The 21,044-nt window shown below is 49.2% G+C and overlaps 2 protein-coding genes across 3 annotated transcripts in view; both read left to right on the top strand.

The window, feature by feature from the left end:
* Window positions 1-10,940, top strand: part of ME3 (malic enzyme 3) — a 76,565-nt gene extending 65,625 nt beyond the window's left edge. Inside the window, exons 8-14 of the mRNA XM_026857331.1 lie at window positions 5,398-5,495; window positions 6,701-6,814; window positions 7,479-7,584; window positions 8,159-8,301; window positions 9,155-9,328; window positions 9,755-9,853; window positions 10,668-10,940. Of these exons, the coding sequence (XP_026713132.1) occupies window positions 5,398-5,495; window positions 6,701-6,814; window positions 7,479-7,584; window positions 8,159-8,301; window positions 9,155-9,328; window positions 9,755-9,853; window positions 10,668-10,829 (896 nt within the window). The 3' untranslated portion in view covers window positions 10,830-10,940. The remainder of the gene's footprint in view (window positions 1-5,397; window positions 5,496-6,700; window positions 6,815-7,478; window positions 7,585-8,158; window positions 8,302-9,154; window positions 9,329-9,754; window positions 9,854-10,667) is intronic.
* Window positions 10,941-18,716: 7,776 nt separating this feature from the next.
* LOC113483197 lies at window positions 18,717-20,504 on the top strand. Of its 2 annotated transcripts, XM_026854518.1 has the most exons (3): window positions 18,717-19,422; window positions 19,591-19,652; window positions 20,154-20,504. In XM_026854518.1, exons 1-3 carry the CDS (start codon window positions 18,780-18,782, stop codon window positions 20,367-20,369), a joined length of 921 nt encoding a protein of 306 aa, XP_026710319.1. In that variant the 5' UTR covers window positions 18,717-18,779; the 3' UTR covers window positions 20,370-20,504. The 2 variants fall into 2 exon arrangements, with proteins under 2 accessions (XP_026710319.1, XP_026710317.1); XM_026854516.1 differs by having other exon boundaries at window positions 18,717-19,652.
* The last annotated feature ends 540 nt before the right edge of the window (window positions 20,505-21,044 follow it).

Here is a 21,044-nt window from a genome sequence, read left to right as displayed (position 1 = left end):
GCAGCTTCAAACATTTGGGCAAGTTAGAAATCAATCATGTGCAAACGTGGCCTATTTTGCAGGCTCATTTCCATGTGCTGTGTGAAGCAGGCAAAGCAGTTTTTGGCTCAGTATTGACTAATTTCAGCAGATTAAAATGGTACAATATCTTATTTTGTTGTTTCAGCTGGTGTGGAAAACGCATCAGTAATTATCACAGGAAACTAAGGAGGGGGGGAAGCACAATAGGAAGGGAGCGCTGGATGATACCCTGCTGCAGAACAAAGCAGGCTATGTCCTGCCAGGCAGCTTCTGAGCAGCACGCTTTCCCTGTGGGGATTTACCCGGCCTGAAGATAGATGTGAAGATGTTCTCAGTCATGTAGGGGTTCACCATTAGCAGGCCCTCTCAGACCTGCTGTGCCCTGCAGCAGAAGCGCTCCTGCATTTTCCCTTGATGCTTCTACACTGCAGCAAAGAACAGCATATGATCACCTCTTTGTTAAGCTGTCTGTGATCTTTAAGTCCAGGCTAAGGAGACAAAATGAACAGGGGAACAGGGCTGTGCTCTGAGCTGGTTTTGCTTGTTGGTATAAAACAGCATCTACAGGGCCTCCACTGCTGCGATGGGGATGGGGATGCTTTTTTGCGAAGCGCTGGCAGCTGCCTGGCAGCCTCTGCCTGTGGGGAGGAGGGGGTTGGGTCTGACCCTTGGCACAGCCCGTGTGCTGTGCGCTGGCTGGCACTCTGTGCAGGCAGCAGGGAGGGCAGTGTGGCATGACAGCACGGCAACATATTTTTAAGGCACTGCACTGTACAGTCCAAGCACTTCGCAGTCGAAGGATAAAAATCAGGCACCTAGAGATGACCTACATCAGGAATTTACTTTGAGTTCTGCATCTCCATTATCAGACATCTCTTCACCATACCACCGCCTCTTCTGGGTCACCAGTGTCCCTAAATCTGTTCGTGGAGAAAGCAAGTTACTTCCCTGAGCATCAATGCTTTGCGTTTTACTGCTGTTCTTGTCGACTTGCTCCACACCACTTCTAGGTTTATTTTCTTAATGTCGTATAGAGGCCCTTTGGGGGGAAGGCTAACACTAGCCCGCATCCATGGAGGTAAAGACCTTGAGCTGCAAACACTTCGGCAGCTCTTTGCTTCAGCTTTGTTGTGTTTGACTTTTGATTATGTATTTGGAGTGGATCTGGACAAGCTCCACTCTGCTTTCCAGTAACAGGCAGAACTGCTGCAGGGACTTCTTAATGTGAACCAGGATTTGGAAAAGCCCTATGCTTCCTCTGCATCCATAAACTTAGATATATTTTCTTGGCTGCCCTTTGCTGGAGCTGTTAAACGGGTGTTTGCCGTTCCCTGGGCCCTCATCTTGGCATGGTTTTGATGAGGCAAAGTGTAAGCAGTAGGGCAAGGGTAAAAAATAAAAGATCAGGCTGGATTTGTCCATCTCTTCCACCAGTGCACTGTGGAGAAGGGGGAATCACCCACATGGGTGCTGTGTGAAGAAACGGGCAGCGGTGTGGCTGTGTGCTCCCATCGCTGCTGCTAGCAGAAGGATTTGGCATGGTGGTGATGCTCTGCCCCACTCAGCCAGCACCCAGGCCAGGTGGCAGGGAACTGCCAGCCCTCAGCAAGGGGGGATTCCTTCTCCCAAGCATCTGCAGGGTCTCTGCTTCCCCCCATGTCCCCTGCTCACCCCTCTGCTCTCCCCACCCTGAAGGAAGGATAATGTCCCTGGGCATGGGTGTCTCTGTGCAGTGTCTTTCAGCTGTGGAGCAGCTCTTTCCCCTGGGTTTTGCTCGAGTGTATCTCCACTGACATCTACTGGGGCTTGTTCTTACACTAGTGCAAGTGGAACATCAACCTCAGAGGGGTTTTCCTTAATGTTTTACAATATTCTGAATGTGCTCGAGATTAATTCTTATGACATGGCCATTTTCCTGAGTGTATCTTAGTTTTAAATGCCTCTTTTTTTTTTCTCTGGTCCTGCTACTCTGAACTCCCCAGAGAGTCCCCTGAGGCCTGCTTGCTATTTTGTGATATTATGTGGAGCATTCAGTTGAGTCTTGGACAGATGGGATGATTTGCGAGCATTTTCCTTTCTTCTCTCTGTGCCCCTCCATATCTCACCTCAGATACAGACCAGCCAAACTGGCTCTTGCTGATTACTTAAGGAAGTAGTTATCTGCAATAGAAGCATTCAGCCTCTTTGGAAAACAGATAGACCAACGTGTTGAAGGGTAGTTGTTTTTTTCTTGTCACAACTCATGGTGAGGAGTTACGCCCCCCCATCTCATTTTGTGGTCTTTTCAGAACTGAAACACAATGATTAGCCAATTCCTTACAAGAACCAGCTGTGAACTCCCTCCATAGAAATGCTCTATTGTTCCATGCTCAGAAATTGTAATTATCAAAGAAAAATATTAAGCTGAGGCCAAGGTACGGTAACTTTGTTACTTGAGTAATGGGAGTGAGGTGCAGTTTGGGAGATGTGGAGGGATTAGAAACACATTGGAAAGAGAGGAGGAGGATTAGGAATGGCAGAGCTGAACAGAGTCCTGCTGTTAGTCAGAGCTGCAGTGCAAGTGCAGGGGGATGAGTAACGGCACACCCAGTCCCACAGGGCTCTGCTCTGCATAATGCACGCTGCTCTGCAGCCTGAATCTGTGCACCCTTTCCTTCTGTATGCCCCACTTCTCAAATTCCTGCTAGTAACATCTTTAAAAAGACCATGAATCCCTCTGCTGAATGTCCCACAAGCATTTTTCATTTAAATGGGTTTGCAGATGACCAGTATTTGTGCCATCAGACTTCTTGACAGTCACAGGGTAATAAAGCAATTTTGCCTGGGTCAGGACCAAGAGAAACAAGATATTTCTTTCTTTTAAATACTTTCCAGACATCTATTGTTGCTAATGCTGTGACCTGACACTTACACTGTCACACTATAACTGTTCTACTTCTGGATCTTTCCCTCTGATCAGCTCCCTACTCCCACCTACATGGGGATTTGGGGACTTCTGTGCATAGTAAGCCTGGGAGATAGCGTGTGAGCATGAGTGTATGCATAGGGGTTCGTATTCTACTGCATATCACAAGCTTGGTGTCGCTGACAGCTGTGAGACCCTGGTCTCTCCCCACTTCTTTACAGTTCAAACTGCCAGGGTGGAATCCTTTCCTCCACAGTTTAGATATCTGCAATAGAAGTGTCTACGTGTATTCCAGTTATCTTGTCAAGCCAAGCAGTCCTGCTGATCATGGACTTACCAAAACACAGAGAATGAGCATGGGCTAGCTATGTGACACCCATGAAAAGCAAAATCTAAAACCTAGGCAATTATCTGTTGTTCCTTTAAATTCCTTGGAATTTTCTAGTCTGATGGCATGGCATTTTGCCAGGTAAATACATTACTCTAAATACGCTTTAAAAATCAGAGATTTAGTGTGGGAGAAGTAAGAGGAAATCCTTCGTGTACATCCTTCAGTTGTCTGACATGTTCATACTGAAGCAGCAGACCACTCAGTGCCTTGTTCTGTCCCCATTAACTCCCTTTTAAACTCACTGAACTCTGATGGTCTGGGTCTGGAAATAAAATGATACAAACTGTTTTCTGAGCTAATGAAGGGAATTCATCCTTGGTGCTGAAGCAAGTGTCTTGAGTGATTCATTGCAAGACAGAAGTTTACAAAGCCGCCAACCATTAGTCTAGACCGTTTTGTGTTTAAGCCTTGCTCTTCTGATACCCTCATGAGTAAGAAATGATGATGGTTCCATTCTGTACCAGTGTGCCTGTGTATGGACACCACAATGCTAATGTTTGCTGCAGGAATGTGTCCACTGTCACCCCTGCTAAACGAGAATCACTCTTAAGTGGCACTAATTATTAATATTTGGAGAACTAAACTCATCTGAGTTATAAATGCAAAATGTTGGTGAGCTAATGGTACTGCTGAACACCTCTGCTCTGGGCAGCAAATTTTTTCTTTGTCAGAGTACATATATAGGTTCTTTAAGCAAAATAAACCTTGTCAATAAAAGTTACTTCTCTGCCAGAGTAACTGTGCTCCCACTAAGTTTTCTGCTTGCATGGAAATAATGAGAGAGTAAATCATTGCCCAGTGCTATAATATACCAGTAGATCTCGTTTAACTATGGCTTTTGCGCTAAAGAAAAGGAGCAGGTAAAGCTGGATTTGTTTTCTCGGTACTTGACAGATGAGGCAGCACCATCTGCTGGTTCCACTGCTCAAAGCCACCTTTGCTCATGAGCTGCTGGGCTGGTGGCCGATACCCGTCAGCACCCCAGGCCCTAAGGACCTTTCAGGGGATCCCACTGAAGCACTGGTTGATTCAAACCCTGAAGCACTGACTGATTAAATGGGCAGGAAAATAGGAAATGCTAGAAATTGGGTGAAATCGGGTTTATAAACCTAAAAGAGTTTGTTGTCCATCCCACCTGTGACCACTCACACAAGACTTGGTACTTGTGGCCTCTGTGATTTCTCACAAAGCTTCTGAAGATGAGAATGGAGAGACCAGCATTAGAGCTGGGGACAGCATCAGAGCTGGGGCACATCCAAACTGCTATCCTTTAAAATGCTGAGGAATAAATCTAATGGACACAATGATTCTTATGGGTCCCTTCCAATTTGAGATACTTTGTGATAAAACTGCCTCCTTCATCCCTAGCTCACTGTAACACTTGTGTCCAGCTTGCCCAGGTGACATGAGATACCACCAGTGCCTGAATCCTCATTAGTTTGTGCCTTACTTGATTTCTTCCCACCATGTTCCTTCACTTGGGACAGGACATTAGATGAATCCTATGTGTGATTGATGTGGGGTGAAGGTTTATTCAGTCTAGACATCTGCCTCCCTTGATGGATGGGAAGCTGTACATATCACAGTGGCTGTAACAGCAGGACTCTGCTCTCCATGCACTGGATTCTTTCTCACTAATCTGGGACCAGCTCATGTTCTCAGTCAGGGAAGTTAAAAAAAGAGAAGGTGCTGGGCAGTGAAGGTAAATGAGAAGAGGGTGGTAATTCTGTGATCACAGGGGATTTTGTGGCAAGGGTGTGCAAGTTCAGACCACCATTCTGCTACAGATATCTTATGTGACCTTAGACAAGTCACATGCATCTTAAGCCTTGAGGATTAACTTTTTCCAGCATTCTAGGATTCAGCGTCCCTTTGACTCTACATAGGGGGAAACTGGCGTTCTCCTGCCTTGCAGGGGTCTTCTGAGAGTTAATATTTCAGAATAGAGAAGGCACTCTGATCCTTTAGTGATAAGATCTAAGAGAATGGTTCCTACCACAAGGTTTCTAACAGCTTATCAGTAGGGTAGACATTCCATTTGCCAGGATGTCCATCTCAGAGTGGTTTTCTCTCTTTTCAGGCACTGCGTCTGTTGCAGTCGCTGGCATCTTTGCAGCCTTAAGGATCACAAAGAACAAGCTCTCTGACCATAAGTTTGTTTTCCAAGGAGCTGGAGAGGTATGAATGTTCTTGAGTTTGTTCCTAAATATGATCCTAAATTCAAATTTAGAGAGATAAAAGTAAACCATGCAACTTCCTGCAAGGCTTGGCTTCATAAGAACAAAGCACAGAAGCAGGTTCCTTGTCATTGGGCAGGAGTGGGCCTCACAGGTGGATCTTGATGCTGCGTAGAAGTTGCCAACAATCTTTCAGTGACCTTTTGGCCCATGAGTCCTGGGCAAATTTCCTGGATGCTACAAGGCTGCCCATATCTCAGTGGGGCTTTAAGTACCTTGAGGGAAGTCCCTTATGAGGCAGGGTGCTGCAGGAATATTAATAAGTCTGGTTTGAATCCTCAGGGTTGGTATTTAGGGTAAACCAGAGCCTCTTTAGCAACAGAGTCAAAAGGAAGGACTCAGATTCAAAGAACTGTAAGAACATAACCTCACTTTTTGGAGTCAGTCGTATTGCCCCCATGGCAGAAGTCAGGTAGTCTGTATGGTGCCCTTGCTCAACAAGAGAGGGAAGAAAAAGTCTCTGATGCCTGGACTGTGGACTAAAGGCATTGATCCAGGTCCTGGCTCAGTTCTTGCCCACCTGTGGGACTTTGGGAAAGTATGTTACTCACTGTTTGTCTATACTTTTGTGAAACAAAGATTGTTCTTTCTCCACCCCTCCTGGCAGACATGTCTGTACTGGGCACCATCTCTGTAGCACAGAGACCCTCCTGCCTTGTTAGTCCCTGTCTGGGCAGGAGGTCCAGGCACAGCTGTAGGACCACCAACACACACAGCATGTCCAGGGCTGCCTCCTCGGGCAGGAAAGGGCAAAGATTACTTTCCTTCTGGAAGTACCTCAGATGCAGCAATCCCACTCTGCTTTGAGTTCCTCTGTACTGGCATCGTCACCAACGTTTGCTCAGTGTCTGCCCCTTTTCCTCCCCTGCAGCAGTGTTTTAAATGATGGACACAGCCTCTACCTGTCAATATATTACCTCCACTGCTCCAGCCTCACATCCTGCCTTGCTGGATGATTGGGGTTTTTTTTTATTTATGGCAGCACCTACAATGCTAAAATCATCCCCATGCCATGGCACTGTACAGCCATGGAGCAGAAAGCCTCCCTGCTTTGTGCAGTGCTGAGGGATGATCCAACTCATTTAAAATCTTCCTGCCCCAAAAGATGATGGTACACCAATGAAATGTTCAAATACTGTATTCCAGGCTGCAATGGGCATAGCTCATCTCATCCTCATGGCCATGGAAAAGGAAGGAATTTCACGAGAGGATGCCATCAAAAAAATTTGGATGGTAGACTCCAAGGGACTGATTGTGAAGGTAAATTTGTCTCCAGAGCTGAGCTCCACCCTCATGCCACCTTCCTGCAAGCTAGAGAGAGACCAGAGCAGGCACATATCTTAGACCCCTGCTCAGCCCCGGAGTAAGGCCTGCAGTTTTCTTGGTGTCAGTATAGCTGTCCCTGCTTTCAGAGGACTAAGTCTCAGGGTAACAACAGTGTACCAGTAGCATTGGCTGCCCTAAAGACAGTGCTTTGGGCTGGACCTCTGAAGAGGATACACTGCTGGCCGTGGTCTCAAGCAGTGCTGGAAGGCTTGTGTGTCATATGGAGTATCACAACAGCAACGCTGTGCCCTGCTTGATCCAGCCTGGCCCAGCTCTACTCTGCACCCCCTGGGTCCTCGGGGCCCTTGTCCCTCTTCAGATTTGAGGAGACTTGTGCTGCGGGTATAGCTTCTCTGCCCTGGCAGCCAGATCCTTCCTCCACACAGTCGATGTACTTTGGAGGGTGAGAGGAGCAGAGACCAGCCCCATGTGACATTACACCAACAGCTCAATGCCTGACTGGCTGATGCTGCAGTCCTGCTCTGTGGAATCTGGTTTAGGTAGAGGGCCAAGAGATTAAATGAACTGATGAGTTACTTCGTTGTGTCTCCACCTTTTGCCAACAGACCAAAGTTTGATTCCTCCTTTTTCCCCACAGGGCAGGAGCCACCTGAACCATGAGAAAGAAATGTTTGCCCAGGACCACCCCAGTGTGAACACACTGGAAGAGGTTGTGCAGAAAGTGAAGCCTACAGCAATTATAGGTGCAGTTCCCTTAGCATGACCTTTTCACATCAATTCAGCTCTTAAGGAGAGTTTCTGCCTTTCTTCCAGAGCCTCCTTTTGTTCTCCCAGTCAAAACAAAATAAGCTTTTTATACCCCTATTTTGTCAGTTCGGTTCTCCACATCTTTTCCCCTTTGTGGGGCACAGGCTTCCTCTCTTCTGGAGCTGTAGGAGGTTCTGGGGGAGGCAGGATCTGGGGCTGTCGGCAGCAAACATGGCCCTGACAGGCTGGGCAGAACGAGGATGACAATAGGTAGCTTGGGCAGGTCTATGGAAAGCAAAATGCTGAGCCTGTGGGAGGCATAGTGCTGCAGTCAGACTGGCCTAAACACTGATCCCTGCTCTGCTCAGAGGAGCAGGGGGCTTTGTTTTGAGACAAGCTTTTAATCTCACCACAATACAAGAAAGAAACATTCTGACATGAATCTCCAGAGATGGAGCCTGTTCCCTCCCACAGTTTATTTACCAGTGGAGGCATTCAAGAGGGATCAGCCCAATGCACTGAAGTCAGACAGTCGGAAAGCACCATCTCACTCTGCTGTTGTTGTTTTAGGTGTCGCAGCCATTGCAGGAGCTTTCACTGAGAAGATTTTGAAGGACATGGCAGCCTTCAATGAAAGGCCCATCGTGTTTGCCCTGAGCAACCCCACAAGTAAAGCAGAGTGCACAGCCGAGCAGTGCTACCGCCTCACTGAGGTACTGGAGCTCAGCATAGGGCAGCTGGGTGCTCTGGGTACACTGTGGCCATGACTGTACCAAGGAAACCACAGTGGTGCATGGTGGGTGAACAACAGACTATGGGCATAAGTTGAAATAAGAGAGGTTCAAGCTGATCATAAAGAAACACTATGAGGAGAGTCAGGAGGTGGAACAGGAGCCCAGATTGCTCATGCGGTCTCTGTCTCTGCAAGTTTACAAGACCAGGCTGGATAAAGCCCTGAGCAACCCAGTCTGATTTCATAGCTGGCCATGACCAGGAGCTGTGAGCAGGAGTTTGGGTCCCTACCAGCATGAATTACTTTGTGAGCATCTAAAGAAAGTGCTTGACTCCTTCACCCATAGCTGTCCGAGATGTCCATCCTCCCAGGTTACTACCCCTTGTGTTTTGCCAACCTAGCTGTTTATGTAATGGCTTCATCACCCGACTCGGACCCAATGTCACTGAAGAAGTATTGTCATGTGGATTGTCTTGGTGTGAGAGAGGAGGCCTTTCCTCACTCTCCCCTTTGCCCTCCCCACCAACTGCTGCTGACTAGAGCAATCACACAGCCCCAGACCTTCATGCTACATGAGTCTGTCTTCACACTCCATAGATAGTTAATAGAGGAGGAGAGACTTCTCAGTGGCCCTGTCCATGTCCATGTTCATGGCTCCAGGGACCAGGCCCTCCAGAAGTGTCACCTGGAGATGGCTCTGGTGGAGATGCCTCTTGCTGACTGGCTGGAGATTTGTCCACTTGGTCACCAGAGTGCCCTGAGCACAGACCATTGTGAGCAGCAGAAATGTAAGACTTCTGAATTTGGATGCCTCTGTCTCTCTCTTTGATCAGGGCCGGGGAATATTTGCAAGTGGGAGTCCATTCTCAAAGGTAACCCTGCCCAATGGACAGACCTTCTTCCCTGGCCAAGGAAACAACGCCTACGTCTTCCCAGGAGTAGCACTGGGAGTCATTGCCTGCGGAGTCCGGCATATCTCTGACGATATCTTCCTCATCACCGCAGAGGTTTCCAACCAGCATTTAACTAGTGTTTTTTAAAAGATGATAAGTGGCACAGACACCTACTTCAGGTGTTTTCAAGGCCCAGGGCAATGTGTTGAGTGAAAATGGCACAGCTTTGGCAAAAAAGCTGCAGCCTTTTGCAGCGTCACGGAAAGCTCACGCTTCCATTGCACCTACAGAGGTGCAGGAGCCATGATAGGGTTCTCATTCTCCACAACTGCTGCCCAAGTACAGCACTTCTGCCTTTCTGGCTCCAGTTTTAAGTCTGTAATGAAATGTATACACACATGTATTTCAAATAGTTCAGCAGTTCCCATTGAGAATTAGTCCCAGCTCTGCAGCTGCTGACGTTCAGCCACATTTCCTGCAATGCTAGTGAATGTGATATGTGCTTGAGACCATCACTGTAAAATACCTTTCTCTTTCTAGTCTATTGCTGCCGAGGTGACAGAGCAGAATCTTGCAGAAGGAAGACTCTATCCCCCCTTGGACAGCATCAGAGAGGTGTCTCTCAAAATTGCTGTGAAAGTGAGTATTTCCACTTCATTTCCACCTTCCATGGTAGGGAGGGCAGGAATTGTCCTGGCATCATTTTTTGCTTTGTTTTTTAATTCAACTTGTTCTGCAGCTGAAAGCAGTGATTCTCAGGAATCCTTCCAGCTTTGATTTGTCCCATCATTAAAGCCTAAATGTGAAATATACCTTCTGATTCTGGGTGCCTCACAGCTCACAAAGCTCTGCTTTATTGCTTGGAGCTGTGAGTGCTCAGCACTTCAGAAAATCAGGTTGAAGTTCAAATTCAAATATGACACAAGCTGCTGAAAGATTTTAAGTTCCAAATTGCTATTTTGGAACCTCTCCTCCTGTATTTGATAGGGGCCTAAGTACCTAAGTACCTATTCCAGATCTGAGCTTCTTGTCCTAACTGTGGGATTGGTGCCCTCTGTACATCAAATTTGTAATTCCTGTTCAGGGGACGCCCACTGAGAATCACACTTGCCTGCTAGGAGTTACTGGCAGATGTACAGTGTAGCTGAGGAGCTTAAGGGTGTGAGTGGAGGTGGCTGAAGAGCTGCTCTCCATCTTTAATTGCACACTCCAAGCATTCTGGCAAGCCAGGGGTGTGCATTTCTAAGCAGCCAGTAATTGCAGACAGATTGCATTCCCTCACCCAAAGGATGAAGTGCAGCTGACTCCAAAAAAAAAAAAAAAAAAAAAAAAAAAGGCACAATTCTGCGGGGAGGAAGGAGGGAAAATACAGCCAGAGCCAACCTGCAGTTGGCTTCAACTTCATAATGTGCCAATGTTGTTTCATCAGCTCATTTTGCTTATCTTTTTTCAGATTGTTGACTGGGCCTACAAGAATGGTCTTGCTTCTTGGCACCCTGAGCCAGCAGACAAGGAAGCCTTTGTGAAACAGCTCATTTACAGTCCTGATTATGATTCATTTGTTATTGATGATTACAGGTGGCCCCCCGCAGCCATGCAAACACAAGATGTTTAAGTTTTTGTGAAAATTGTTCCCTCATTTTTACCATCAGTTCCCATGGCTCGTATCGTTGCTGATATAAATGCACCTCCAGGCTTGCAAAATGATAAAAGTAAATTAATCCAAGGAGTTTTTTACTTGCTGCTGCTTTTTTTCTCTGTTGGAGCATATCAGAAGGGAATAAAACAGAGTCCAGGCTGGGCAGTCGGTACTCTTAAAGAGGGAGACAGACTATGCAGCCTGTCCCAGTCAATTAGCACTGCATACTGCTGCCTGCTTAGCACACTGTCTGGCTCTTAGCTTGGGAGAAGCCACGTGGGCCATCTCAGAAACGAAGAGTCCCATTCCTAGACTGTGGGAAGCTCAAAGCCCTATGGACAGCTGTATATGTGATCATCCCTCACACACAACAGCCCATGGCTCTCTGGATGTGATGAGAAGTGTGTGTGTTGCCCTGGGAGAGGTGCACGCTTGGGCTCTGAAAGTCCCTAGTGTTAGAGGAGTCTCATTCAACCCAGGCTGGTTCATAGGCCACACAGCCTGGCACTGTTCTGTGCCCCATCCCCCTTGGAAACAAACCCCAAAACCTCCCTCAGTCCCTCAGGGACAACAGACTCCTTCCCCTCTGCAGTCCAGGCTGCTCACCAAGGGCACAGGAGCCAAGGTGCATACAGGGGGTAGCCGAGCTGGAGACCAGGGCACCCCCAAACCCACACACAGCCACACCACTGCATCACTGCATCTTCTGCAGGGTGCAGATAAGGAAAAAGGGCCACCAGCCAAAAGCCCTCTGGGGGGGGTCTCTCCATGTCACAGAGTCCCAGGAAGGCTTCCTCTAGCCCTGCAAAATCATCATACCCCACCAAATACTATTCCAGTGGGATGATGGTGTTCCTGACCATAACTGGGAAAGAATAGAGGGGCTTGCTTCTCAGCGTTCACACACACCAAGGCCAAGGCTGGTTACTGCAGTCTTTTATCTAGTAAAGTGGCTTCTAGCACCAGGAAAAGCATCTCACCCTTTGCTGATGAGCCACAGTCTCTCCAGTGTCCAGGTACTTGTAATGCCAGCACCCTCCATGCTCCTCACAGAGGTAGATCTTCTCACCTAAGCTAAGGAAGGAAAGAGGAAGCTGTCACATTTCAAGTTCAGAGAGAGACACTGAGAAATATTTGCATTTCCTGAGCAAGAGACCTTGAAACTGAGGTTTCCTTGCCTTTTCCATGACTTCTGAAAAAAAACCTAACTGCTTTTGAGAAGGAAGGTAGCAGGGTGGCACTTATGTTTTTTGTTTCAGAAAGGTGCCTACACAGCTTCTCTTAGTTTCTTCCCTCTTCTCCTTCCCATCCACCTCCCTACTGCTCAATTAAAGCTTTGACCTTTCTGTGTGTTCAGCTTCTGGGCCTGACTTCCAAAATATTAAGGAAGAATGGGAGGGAAAAAAAAAAAGTGGGGGTGTGGGGTGTAGGAAGAGTTCCATTTTAAGTGGAGCCATGAAGAGAGGAAATTTTCCTGAACAGTTTAGAAGCATCAGGTAGTGCTCACCTGATCTCATGACAGTCACCTCTTCAAACACTGCCAGAGAGGCCTCATGCCACCACCAATGAAACCAAAGAACAAGACATGTTTTGATGGGTGGGTTGAAAGTCTTAAATCTTCACTGTTCCAGAAATGAAACTTCCAGAAGCATGGTTTATTCCTCAGAATACTGGTTCTGGTCCAGCTAGTCTTGGCCAGGCAAATAGGGAGTGCAAGGGAGCCATGCCCTTGCCACAGAGGAGCCTCCAAAATCTTTTGGATTTGTCTGATACCTGTCATGCCTTTTAGCGATGAGGCCAAACAGAGAGACAGCAGCCCCTGCCTGGCTCTTTGGAAGCAGCAATACTCCTGGGACCTGGGTACCTTCAGCCCTCAGTTCCCATGGTGGAGGCAACAGCTGTTTCGGGGGAAGTCTGAAAGAGCCTTCCAAACCTCAGCCCATCTCCCTGTAAGTGTCTGAGCCGTTTCTCATCAGGCTCCAGGAACAGGCCAGAGTGTTGAACAAGCTCAGACACACACAGAGTGATCCCAAGAGCATGTGGCCTCTCCCCATATCATGAACTCAGCCCTATCACTGATACCATCTGTTGTTGGTTAAAGATTGTAGGCAGCTAAGTATCTTAAACGGCTTTCTCGCTCCCTGGAAGTGGCATGGGGAAGAGAATCAGAAGGGTAAAAGTAAGAATACCTCTGGGCTGAGACAAAGGACAGATTAATAGTTAAAGCAAAACCTGCTCACACAGGCACTCCCAGGAGCCAGCTCTCACACTAGTTGTTCTGTTAGGTCTTACATCCATCCTTGCTTCTTTTCCACCACCTGCCCCTTAGGAGTCTGGAGAGATCCTTCCCCAGCAGCTTTTACAGGTGCTACATGGAGCCCAATCCTGGAAACAAGAAGACAACAGGATCCAGGCCTTGGAAATGTCTCTCTCCGGCTCCTTTCCAAGCTGTGGGCAAGTCCTGGCACTACCAGATGGCACAAGAGAAGTTGCTGACGCGCTCAGCGGCCAAGGGCTGCGGGCAAACGGACTCACCTGGGAAACACGAGGTCACTGCCAGAAGCCGTCTGGGAAGGGGTGTTCTTTCTGCCTGATGCTGCTGAATCTCTCGTCCCTGGCCTCTGCAGGAGAGAGACACCCAGGTGAGACCATTGCCAGGAAGGGATCCTGTTGTTAACCAAGGCAGCTGGCCTGTAGGCTGCTAAGGCAGCAAGCTGCCTTCTGGCAGAGCCCCCTGTCCTCAGCGTTAACCCTCTTTCTTAGGAGCAGGAGCTGCACAGTGAGCTCCTGCACCTGGGTGATAACACTGCCTGGCTTTGTGCAAGGGCAAGAGGCAGCTGTCTCAAGCAGGAGGCGAGTCAGACGCACGGGGAGACATCACTGCCAGTGGCCTCTCGGGACATTTCCCAAGAACCCACGGCAGTGCTGGCGGAGAGACACTCACGCTGAGGAGAGATTTCAGCAGGTGGCCGGTGCTATCCAGAGCGTGAAGAAACTGCAGAAAACTGCATTTTGACTTTTTTGTTCTGGAAGCGCAGGCAGCCAATGTCCTTGAAGATGAAGTCCACGTTCTGCTTGTTTGCCAGGGTGTAGGACAGAAAAAGCACGGTCTCTTGAACACAGTGCAGTACAATTTTCTGAGGGAAATGGGAACACGCAGTACTGCACCATATCCCAAGGAACATGGGTGTCCAGGGATACTGAGGCATAATTCAAGAGAACAATCATAGAAGCACATGGGGAAAAACAAATGGGGAGCAAATTTAGTTAGATCTGATGTGGAGGACTTCAAGTTTGGGCAAGCTGCTGAGCCAACAGACAAAAATCAGCTAGAGAGCTGTCTTGCAGATTCCTCTGGTACAGCTCAAAAATGAGGACTGTGTAGCCCCTTCCTGCTCTCCACTCAAAGCGTTCTCTGGGCTGAAGTTCCCAGGACACAGCAAGGATTTCTTAATAACACCAAGCCTGGGTTGCCCCCATGAGGAATCTTCTGCCTTCCCACCACACCCAGCGATTTACTTTCCTGGGGAAGTTGTCCCTACATGGCACAGTTTTGGGGGACTGAGTCCTGTCCCCCAGAATATTGATCCCTGACTATTAGAGCGAAGAGGATCGACACTGCAAAGAAGACAGTCTCTGAAAACAGGCTCCAAGGGCCTGATGCCTCACACCCATGGTGCATTGCTGGGGCCTCAGCACATCCTCCCTGCTGCCGCGAGCAGAAGCAACAGCCAGTGCGGCAAGCAAACAGTGCCGAGAGGGACCTTTTCAGGAGCTGCTTCTTGGCAGACAGTGGAAGGTGGGGGCCTGTCTTTGCCTGTGAGGAGCTCAGGCTGCTGTAAGGACCTTCTGACGGAGCTCTAGGCTCCTCTCAGTCCCCTGGCAGCAGCAGTTCAGCATGTGCTCCAAATGCCCTGTAAGAGAAATCCATCCAGTTCATACAGAACCACACAGAATCATCTAGGTGGGAAAGGACCCTGGACATCATCTAGTCCAACCGTTCACCTAGCACAGTTCCAACCTACAGCATATCCTTAAGCTCCAAATCGACCCTACTCTTGAACACCTCCAGGGATGGGGACTCCACCACCTCCCTGGGCAGCCCATTCCAACGCCCAACAACCCCTGCTGGAAAGAAATGCTTCCTAATATCTAGTCTGAACTTTCCCTGGTGCAACTTGAAGCCATTCCCTCTTGTCCTGTCACTTTCTACTAGGTTAAAGAGACTCATCCCCAGCTCTCTGCACCCTCCTTTCAAGTAAGTTGTAGAGGGTGATAAGGTCTCCCCTCAGCCTCCTCTTCTCCAGACTGAACACCCCAAGTTCCCTCAGATGCTCCTCGTACGACCTGTGCTCCAGACCCTGCCCCAGCTCCGTTGCCCTTCTCTGGACACGCTCGAGTCATTCAATGGCCTTTTTGTAGTGAGGGGCCCAAAACTGAACCCAGGAATCGAGGTGCGGCCTCACCAGTGCCGAGTACAGGGGTCAGATCCCTTCCCTGTCCCTGCTGGCCACGCTATTGCTGACACAAGCCAGGAAGTCTTGGCCACCTGGGCACACTGCTGGCTCCTGTTCAGCCAGCTGTCAATCACCCCCCCAGGTCCCTCTCTGACTGGCAGCTCTCCAACCACTCCTGCCCAAGCCTGTAGCGCTGCTGGGGGTTGTTGTGGCCCAAGGGCAGCCCCCGGCATTTGGCCTTATAGAAGCTCATACAATTGGCCTCAGCCCATCACTCCAGTCTATCCAGATCCCTCTGCAGAGCCTCCCTACCCTCAGCAGATCAACACACCTGCCCAACTTAGTGTTGTCTGCAAACTTAGTGAGGCTGCACTTGATCCCCTCATCCAGATCACTGATAAAGATGTTAAACTGAACTGGCCCCAGTACTGAGCCCTGGGGAACAACACTTGTGACCAGCCGCCAGCTGGATTGAACTCCGTTCACCACAAGTCTCTGGGACTGGCCATCCAGACAGATTTTTACACAACAAAGAGTACACCTGTCCAAGGCATGAGCACAGTTTCTCCAGGAGAATGCTGTGGGAAATGGTGCCAAAGGCTTTACTAAAGTCCAGGTAAACAACATCCACAGCCTCTCCCTCATCAGCTAAGCCGGTCACCTTGTCATAGAAGGAAATCACATTAGTCAAGAAGGACCTGCCTTTCCTAAACCCCTTCTGCAGTTGGGCCTTCTTGCCCACCATGCAAGATCATTCCTCGGTCACAGATCACCACTGCTGAGCAGTTACACTTTGATTTTCCCCATCGCTGAGCATGAGAACCCCTTTCTATGGCTTCTGGAAAAAAAAAACACCTGTCACAGAGTCACTGTCACAGAATCACTGAGGTTGAAAGGGACCTCTGCAAGCCATCTGGTTCAGCCCTCAGCTCAAGCACGGCAACCTAGAGCTGGCTCAACTTCTTTGCTGCAAAAGCCTGCCTAGCAGCGATGTAGTGAATAAATTTCATGAGCCATGCTATCTCTTCAACTTTACACCTCAATCTGTAGGGTGCTTTTAATTCCAGTCCAAGCAGCCTCTCCATCAGTGGTTACATGGGCACAGTTTTTCCATGAAACATTATTTTTATTAAAGAAATAATTTCATGTTTAGAATATAGATTCTCTGGAACATCTTTCCTTCAGTAGCTCACAAAAAAAAAAGTAGCTCGCTGTGTACTTCATTATTGAAACAGCATCTAAGAAATACCATAAGCTGAGACATGTCAGAAACATCTGGACTTTCATCCAGCTGCACAGCAACCCTCCCACATGGCCTCCCACAAATTCTTCTTAATACTGGGGTCTTCAGCAGTGTGTTTGCTGCACCTTCCAACAGTACTTGCTGACAAGGGAATGCATGTTAGTTTGTTGCCATACCATTCCCCTGTATTCTTTCAGCCATTTTTACCAGGGCAAAAAGAACAAATCTTTCACCCAACAGTATGTGGCTTTTTGTCTTTTGCTGTTAAGAAACTTCAGAGGAGGATTCTCTATCAGTAACCGTAGCGTGGCTTCTCTCTGCAGACCACACGTCCTGCCAGGAGCCTGCTGCAGTGTGAGGTCTCCACAGGATCACAGCTTTCTTCAGGGAACATCCACTGCTCCATTGTGGGCTCCTCCCCGGGCTGCAGGTGGGTCTCTGCTCCCCTGTGGAGCTCCATGGGTGCCGGGCACAGCTGCCTCCCCATGGGCTGCCCCACGGGCTGCAGGGTTGTTCCTCTCACATATTCTCACTCCAGCTACTGTTGTGCAGCAGTTTTCACCCCTTAAGTATATCATCACAGAGGAGCTACCACTGTTGCTGATGGGCTCAGTTGTCCAGTGGCAGGTCTGTCTTGGAGATGGCTGGAACTGTCTCTGTCTGACATGGGGACAGCTTCTGGCATCTTCTTGTACAAACCACCCCTGCAGCCCCCCTCTTACCAAAGCCTTGCCACATAAACCCAATACAGTGAGCATGGAGGTTTCTACCTCTTCCCCACTCTGTCCTGCACCAAGCACCTCTTCATCCAAGCTCACCAGGTGCTCTTCTTCCTACTCATTGACTCCACCGTGTAGCCCGGCACTGCTCCTCCAGTTAGCTCTCTTGCCCAAGGCCACAGAGGTCTGGGGCTTCAGGGAAGGACAAGGCTCTTTTTTTTGGAGGAAAAGCCATCTTTGTGGCAGGCACAAGAGAAGGACCAATGGCAGGAATTCTTCCCACACTAGATCACTCTCTCTTGACCTCTCTCCCAACAAGAATGCCCCTTAAGAACCCACAGCAGCATTTTGGACCACCCAGCAGTGTCTTTTAGAGGTGTCAGGAGAGGAGGGATGGCCACCCCCGGGTGCCTGTCCCGTGGAATGTCAGTATTGGTCACTCTGTCCCAAGGGGAAGGCCTGCATCTGAGCACGCCAGGCAGCAGTCCACAGCCGAGCAGCACAGCTGGAGGCTACTGCTCTGTGCCATGCACCATTTTTCAGCAGCCATGCCTTCTGCTGCACACGTGGGTAACCTTGGGCTGAGCACAGGCTGAGGAGGAAACTCCTCCTATTGTGTGTCTGCAGACTGCTCCCATCATAGGAGGGCAGCTCCGGCGGGATGCCAGAAGGTCAGCAAGAGACAGAGCCCAGAGGGAGAACTTTGTCTGAGATGGGCATAAGGGAGCTGGAAAGGCACCTTCTATACCTCTGTGGCATTAGTGTCTGTATTTCACAAATGATGAGGAGTGTAATAAAACCTATATGATATTTGTTATTCAAATCTCAAGTTATGGTTAAATATATTATTCAGTAAATTAAATGTAAAAAGAAATTGTGTTAACATCAGATTGTATTGTAACTGAACTTTGTTGTGGTCAGACGGTGTTATGGTTCTACATGTAACCTAAGGTTTAAAAAGAGATAAAGCATTATGTATATAGTTTTTTTTATGGTTAAAATCACTGGTTAAAATCGAGTTAAAATGGCCACCGTCTTCAGGCCAAATGGTGTTCTGTCTAGACATGTCTGGACTATGGATACCTGCACACCTGTGCTGAGCCATCCCCCTCCTCCCCCACGGTGGGAAGCCGGCGAACCTTCCCTGGCAACAAAAACCTCGCGAAAGAAAAGCCCGCGAAAAGTTGTTGACGACCTGCAAACCCCTCAGGGAGCACCCCCACCCTCATGAATATTCATGAAGGCTGCACTTTAAAAGGACTCCGTTTCGGGATGTAAGGTGTGTGCCTTGGTGGAGTAAAGCCTCCCCGGCACACCCAGCGCTGTTTTGCTCACTTTCGCTTGCTAATAAATTTTACTGACCACTGAAACAAATTTGAAGGTGGTGATTTCATTTTAAATTATGATTAATCCATAACAAGGAGCAGCAGTAGAGAGCAGAAGAGAAGTATCTCTGGGCTGATTTCCAGGCTCACACGCAACACTTTTAGAGGGAGAGGGCACAGGCATGGGAGGCACTTTGAGATGTCTCCCAGAACAGCCATTGCCTCCTCCAGGGGAGCTGGCGGCTGAAGGTACCCATGTTCCAGGGGTATCGTTGTCCTCAGAGAGCCCGGCAGGGGCTGCTGTCTCTCTGGCTGGGCTCATCTCTACAAGGCATGACAGACATCACCCACAAACCCAGAGGGTAAAAAGAGGCCCCTCTGTGGCAAGGGCATGGCTTGATCCTCTCTCTCATGAATTCCATCAACCCAAGAATTTGGGGCTTCCCGGGGGTGGGCTGACCCCAGGGGAGAGACAAGCAGTCACTGGAACCCAAATGCCCTGGAGGGGCCCAACGGCAGCTCATGACAAATTCCCCCTAATTGTGACGCGGGGGCGCTGTGACAATGAGGGCAATTGTCACCTAGCAACACTTGGCTCCAAGGCCTTCAGGAGAGAGGTGCTGGCTGCTGCTCAGACTGCCACTTGGCTCTTGAGGAGACACCGTGCAGTGAGGAGCAGAAAGCACCTGGAGGGAATGAACCAGCGTGGCACAGCTGCTCGGCGGAGGGTGGAGGAGGTCTGGAGCCAGATGGAGGCCAGGAGTGCTCCCATCCTGCATAGAGGACGCCTCATGTTTCCAACACTCATGCACCTCTCGGATGATGGTGAGGCCATGGAGAGGTGTGTGATGAGTGCTACTGCAGGACAGGCTCACCCTCTTGTGGCAGCGTTCATCCTGGGGAGGGGGAAGGTGTATCCCAGGACACTGGCACCGGCCACCTTTGTGCCTTGGGCTGACAGACAGCATGAACTCCCTTTCTCTTGCTTTCCAGACACTGTGAGAATTTGGGATGGGGTATCCCGCTACATCCGCCGACAGATTGCGCTGAACAAGGTGGGTTTTGCCATAGCCTCATCTCCTCCTACCCTGCTTATCCCAGGAGTGCTCAACTCGCAAAACACCTCCTAAAGCAGAAGAAACATCCCGTGGGGTACTACTGCTTTGACACTCGGGACAAAACAAAGAGCCCAGCTGCAGCAGAAGGAACTTATCCATGCTGCCGGCAGCTTGCTCATTGCCCACGACCAGTGTGGGCAGCCCAGCATCCAGCCTGAGCCATTTCTCCAGGCTTCCCCTACTTGCTGGAAAGCCCTTGAGGGGTCCTCCCCAGCTGAGGGTGTTGCTCTGCTCTTATTATGGCATCTCTTCTTGAGAGAGAAAACTGGAGGGAGGTGAAAAAGGCCCAGAGGATGAGGCCATCTCCAAAGCTCTCCACACTGCTACCATCCAACCCCTTCCCTATAAGCTGGGCTGCAACAGCCCATCACTTGCTTGCAGAAGCTATGTGACATCTCAGAAAGATTGAACCCCGTTCTGCCTTTGGTCTCTTTTCAGGGTGTCACAATACCTGGGCTGGGCACCTTCTGCCTTATTCCATACACTTTGCCCATGAGGAGCTCTCAGCTCCTGAACTTGCAGAGGCCCATCTTCCAGCTGTCGGAGAACTTTGCATGGGTTCACGGGCTCCAGTATGAGGGAGAAATTTTTCCAGGTAAGAAGGCAGATGAATACGATGGATTTCTCTTACAGGGCATTTGGAGCACATGCTGAACTGCTGCTGCCAGGGGACTGAGAGGAGCCTAGAGCTCCGTCAGAAGGTCCTTACAGCAGCCTGAGCTCCTCACAGGCAAAGACAGGCCCCCACCTTCCACTGTCTGCCAAGAAGCAGCTCCTGAAAAGGTCCCTCTCGGCACTGTTTGCTTGCCGCACTGGCTGTTGCTTCTGCTCGCGGCAGCAGGGAGGATGTGCTGAGGCCCCAGCAATGCACCATGGGTGTGAGGCATCAGGCCCTTGGAGCCTGTTTTCAGAGACTGTCTTCTTTGCAGTGTCGATCCTCTTCGCTCTAATAGTCAGGGATCAATATTCTGGGGGACAGGACTCAGTCCCCCAAAACTGTGCCATGTAGGGACAACTTCCCCAGGAAAGTAAATCGCTGGGTGTGGTGGGAAGGCAGAAGATTCCTCATGGGGGCAACCCAGGCTTGGTGTTATTAAGAAATCCTTGCTGTGTCCTGGGAACTTCAGCCCAGAGAACGCTTTGAGTGGAGAGCAGGAAGGGGCTACACAGTCCTCATTTTTGAGCTGTACCAGAGGAATCTGCAAGACAGCTCTCTAGCTGATTTTTGTCTGTTGGCTCAGCAGCTTGCCCAAACTTGAAGTCCTCCACATCAGATCTAACTAAATTTGCTCCCCATTTGTTTTTCCCCATGTGCTTCTATGATTGTTC

Source organism: Athene cunicularia (assembly GCF_003259725.1).
Source record: "Athene cunicularia isolate RWA chromosome 1 unlocalized genomic scaffold, athCun1 chr1_part1, whole genome shotgun sequence".
NCBI lineage: Eukaryota > Metazoa > Chordata > Aves > Strigiformes > Strigidae > Athene > Athene cunicularia.
The sequence above is the reverse complement of the archived record's forward strand: the minus strand, read 5'-3'. Positions and strand labels throughout refer to the sequence as shown.